Genomic DNA, 4,935 nt, shown 5'->3' on the forward strand with positions numbered 1-4,935 from the left:
GTTTACTCTGAATTCCTGCTAGATATTGATGCCAGTGGGAAATGAACATGTTTTGGTCTCTTGTATTGTGCTGACATCATATTTGCTTTTATTTTCCACTTACTGGTCATGTAAAAATCACCCATTTAGGTGAATTCCTGTTACTGTGTCACTGATTTAGTCTTGTGTGTGTGATTTATTTTGCATTCTTATGCTGATGATTATGGAGTGTGTCCCTTCTCATAACAACAGAAATATGTCAGTAATATGTAATTTCCTTTCAGAATAAAGATGGAAAACCAATATTGCCGAAGCCTGAAGGAAAACCAAAGGTTAGAAAACTGACAATATTGTAGGAGTGTGACTAGATATCCTGTTTTCTCCCTCTCTGTCATCACTTCTCTCTGTGCCATTATGTAAGTCTCTTGGTCTGCCTATGTATTTACTTCTTGCACAAAATCGGCTGATCTCAAGTGTCAAGTGAAAGTTGGTTTTATTGGAATTCACTATCTGTGAATAAAGAGCTCATAGTAGGGAAAAGGTTTAGAGAGCACCAAGGCAGGAGAGAGTTACAGAAATTACTGCTGACACAAAGAAAGCTGTAGGGGGAGTTAGTGTAATGTATTCTGTAGAGATCTGTTGAAGGACTGAGAGAGGCGAAGCAGGAAAATGTTCTGTTTTCTTGACAGTTTCATCTCACTAGTTACCAAATACAAAGGAACCTGAGTGGAAGAAGGAAAAAGCTGCTGTGGACATCTGCCTAATAGTATCCATCATGGCCTAGAAAGTGCAACAGAGAATGAAAATATTGAATCAGGAAGTTACAGAGGTTAATTTTAAAAGCACAGGAAGAAAGGAACTGTACACTGAAGAAACTGAGGGCTTCACTTTGGAAATACTGAGTTTGAGGAGTGCTGCTAAAATTGGGAAACCAAGGCAGAAGATAAGCTCAGAATCATGAGTTCTTATGCCAAAAGAATCTAAGTGGTTAGTAGAGAAATAAGTGTTCCCATGCTCTCCCGCCTCTCTCAGTGGAAGACACAAACATAATTGAACATTTGTTGTGTAAATGGATCACAGAAGCATCACACACATACGTTGCAGTGTTTTCCTGAGCACTTCTTCAATATTTGTAACTCAAAAGAAGATGGTTTTGAGTAAGATGTGCTCACCAGTATTGCTGTGGATTCACCACTAGTTTAGATCTGTGAAACAAAAATCAGCAAAACAAAAAAAATGCAATGTTCATAGCTGGGAACCTTCAGTCACTTACAGTTCTTCCCTGATTTCTGGTGAATGCTAAGTCCTTCCTTCAAGATTTCAGCTAGGGATTGCTCTGCATACCCTGAAGCACATATAGTGGCATTACTTTTGTGGAAAAAAAATGTTATTATTACCTAAATGCCTTTTTTTTATTTAGTGTCTGAAAGAGGATTTCAGACATTATGAAAAGTAGGGCTTTACATGTTGAGATGTTCTATAAAGACTTACAGGGAGGGATTGAGGTAGGGAAGAGGCTCTCCTTCAGAAATATCATTTTATGTATTATGAATTTGTCCCTAACTAGTTAAATTCCACGTAGCAAGTGTGTCTGCTAATTACTAGATGGAAGGAGATTATCCATGCAGAGGCTGGGGGTGGAGGGGTAGGGTAGAAAAGGGTAAGGATAAAAAGGAATAAGGAAGAGACACAAGGTTCAGAGTAGATCCCCTCACTAAACTGAGCCCCAGACTTGACCTAGGTCTTAAGGCCTAAAGGTTTGACAGCACTCAAACTTGGCAGTACTTAACTGATATCATAAGCAATTTAACAAAGGATTCATATAAAATTCATTATAGCACAACAGTAACTCACAGGCCTAACTTTTAAATCTAAGGTACTTAATCTAGGAGAGCAGCACTCATAGTACCTTTGCTCCAGCATATTCACATTTTCACACACACAGATCACTGTGTATAGGGTCACCACAGAGTGGACTTTAGTCATAGCAATTTTTCATCCTGGCTCCAGTTTGGGTTAGTAGCTTGCTTTAAAGGCTAGATAACAAAAGTATGATTTCACTTGGGTTGTTATTCAGGCAAGAAAAAAAGTTTCCAAGGCTGCTTGTTAAAAAACAACAGCTGACTACCCAGAGGGAGTTCCTGGGAACGGACAGTGTTTGTGATAAGCTCAAGGGGTGCTCAGCCTAGGTTCTGTTTGCAAAGGCCACGGGCTAATCAACCTTTCTCAGATTAGTGTGACCTGGTTGGGGGGGGATGCACCACCACAGAGTGAATGGCCATCACTGCTAGCAAAGATTTTAACATTTAGCTATAAACAGCAGCTTGAAGGATCCCAGGAGCATCAGGTGTATAGACAGATCTAGAGGTATGAAGACTGTATAGTACTAGATCACATAGCATCCATAGATTACAATAGATCACAGACAATAGGAAACTAAAACTGCATTTTTATTCCCTAAAACATGTGCAGTGAAAAACACTGAGTGTCAGCCGCAAGTGGACAAGCTAAGGGAACTTTTAGGTCACACTGTCTCTGAGGGAACTCTACTTCTGCTGGAAATAAGTACAATGGGCTGATGGTGCTGCTTTCCCCTGCCTGTATGTGACTTATACTTGAACAATACTATAACATAGTACATAGAACTATACTATAACAATGCTGTTACAGTAAATACTAGATAGTAAATACTAGCATTTTTTCTGATTAACAGATTGTATTTTCCTGTTCAGTTTGCCTGTAAACAGTGTTGAACATTATATATCTGGTTCTCCATGTTGTATTTTATATTACATGTACAGTTCTCTACACTGTATTGACTTTTGATAACAAAGCAACTGAGCTATTCTGAAATGCAGTTTTCTTAATTTAGTGCACTGCAAAATTCTTGCTCTTCTGTTGCACATAAGTGTGAAAGGTTATTTCAGTGTAGGCTACAAATGTTTTCCTGCTCTCGTAGTAGCTGAAATATAATTCTTGAAAAGATAAGTTAAAAACAAGCAGTGAGTGACCTGTACCCCACGTGTCTTTTTTTTGCAGCCACTGAGTGAATCTGATCTTGTTGATGAGTTTTCAAAGGACTTTGCCTGCCCTGCACAGCCTGCAGTACAATCCAAACCACCAAAGTCCAGCAGCACATCCAAAGTATGTCTTTCTGATTCACTGAAGATTCTGACACTGATAGTTTTGCTAAGACTGGATAGTGCTACTGTTATTTCAAGGCAAATATTCTCCCTGTTGCCTTCAGTGGAACATGCAGTATTGGCACTCAGCGCCTAATTGAGCAGCTTCTACCATTAAATTAGACTCTTCTTTCTTGTTTAGTACTGTATTTACAAAAAAATCCCACCCATGTAACAGACACATTTTGTGTATCTATGCAGGTTCAATAAAATACTATGTAATTGTTCTGTTTCAGAATCCTTCAGGTTCTGTGTCTACAAAACCTACTGAGGATAAAGTAGTCGCTCGTGCCACAGCTTGCACTGTGCAGTCTGCAGCTCCCTCAGCCAAACCTTCAGTAAGTAGTGGAGCTACTTTAGCTGGAGCTAAAGCCAAGCTCACTGCTTCATTGATGGAACAGTAGAGCATGTTGTCAATATATTTATTTCAGTATTGCATATTCCTTTTCCATAGTGGAGTCAAAATCGAGTCAAACACAAACTGAATATGGAAGGGCAGTCACCTTTTTCATAGAGGAAGTCAAACTGATGGTTCTCATGGTCTCCTCTAGCTCTTAGTTCTTTAAATTTGTGAACCTAATAGGTGCTGCAGGAAGAGACAAAACCAGGTTTCTTCAGCTGAAGCTGAACTCCAGACTAAGAATTGTTTTTTTGCTGTATCAACACCCATACAGGTTGGTCATGTAGCAGATGAAGCACTGGAAGCCTTGTCCAGCAGCCTAGGACAGAGGGAGCCTGATGCAAATGAAAAAAAACCTGCCGTGGATAAAGTTAAGGTAGGTAAAAAAATCATACCTCAAAAAATAGGCTGTTGATGTAATTGCCTTCAGTGTTACTGTATTTCCTCAGGCTAGAAACAATATAGACATAATATTTTCACTTCTTTTAAAAAACAAAATTTGGTGGTGAAACCGATTGTGTTGTGCTTAGGAAGTTCTAGTAGGATTTCAACACGGTGAGTACATTTTCTTAATAACTCTGGCTATTACAGTACAGTAGATCTCTCAGTTTCTGAAAACTGCATTTTCTTAATGTCTTACTGCTGGCTCAAATTGAGATGCATATCAGAGGCAGCACACAATATGGCTCTTTTCCAAAAGTAACCAAACTTATGAGGAGCAGTTTAAATTAGGAATGATGTGTAAAACTTTAGGGTATGTCAATGATGTTGTTACTTAAACAGTGAGCCATAAGTAAGCTGCTGAAATAAGTGTATTCTAAGGGAATGTTGTGCATAGCCTCAGCCTCATTCCCCCGTGTGCCCCCCCAAACCGTGGGCCAGATGGAATTGACTGGATGTGTCTACACACTGATTGTTCCTTCTCACTGGAAGAGCATAAGACACAAGGAAGAAAATGTTCTTGATTTAGGATAAGCACAACTTAGCAGAAGCCAAAACATCAGTGCACTATCAGCAGTGTTCTCACTCTGAATCCAAACACTGCACTACACTCGCTACTGAGAAAATTAACTGCATCCTGTCTAAAACCAGGACACTGGAGTCAGAGAAGTTTCTGGTGGCTCAAATCCCACCAAGCAAACAGTTCGCAAAGTTCGCTTTAGTCCCTTTTCTTAGCTGTCATTTTCCAGCATCACTTGCATAGGGGTAGTCCTTATTGCAGCAGGGTACTGATTTCTCTCAGCCTTCCTCTGTGTGCAGCCCACAGAGCTGCTGAGTGGATTTCCAGGAAAGTCAGGAATTAAGACTCAGGGGTGTAATGCTGTTTTGCTACTGGTTCATGCTTGTCCTGGGTTGCAGTGTGGGGGGTATCCA

At 39.8% G+C, this 4,935-nt stretch overlaps 1 protein-coding gene across 1 annotated transcript in view; it reads left to right on the plus strand.

Moving 5' to 3' along the window:
• The window catches only part of CAST (calpastatin), a gene marked incomplete at both ends in the record, with an annotated part of 22,991 nt that overhangs the window by 14,044 nt on the left and 4,012 nt on the right, over nucleotides 1-4,935 (plus strand). Inside the window, 4 exons of the mRNA XM_009075351.1 lie at nucleotides 264-311; nucleotides 3,019-3,123; nucleotides 3,398-3,499; nucleotides 3,836-3,937. Coding sequence (XP_009073599.1) covers nucleotides 264-311; nucleotides 3,019-3,123; nucleotides 3,398-3,499; nucleotides 3,836-3,937 — 357 coding nt within the window. The remainder of the gene's footprint in view (nucleotides 1-263; nucleotides 312-3,018; nucleotides 3,124-3,397; nucleotides 3,500-3,835; nucleotides 3,938-4,935) is intronic.

The sequence above is a fragment of the Acanthisitta chloris genome, unplaced genomic scaffold (assembly GCF_000695815.1).
Source record: "Acanthisitta chloris isolate BGI_N310 unplaced genomic scaffold, ASM69581v1 scaffold11645, whole genome shotgun sequence".
In the NCBI taxonomy this organism is placed as follows: domain Eukaryota; kingdom Metazoa; phylum Chordata; class Aves; order Passeriformes; family Acanthisittidae; genus Acanthisitta; species Acanthisitta chloris.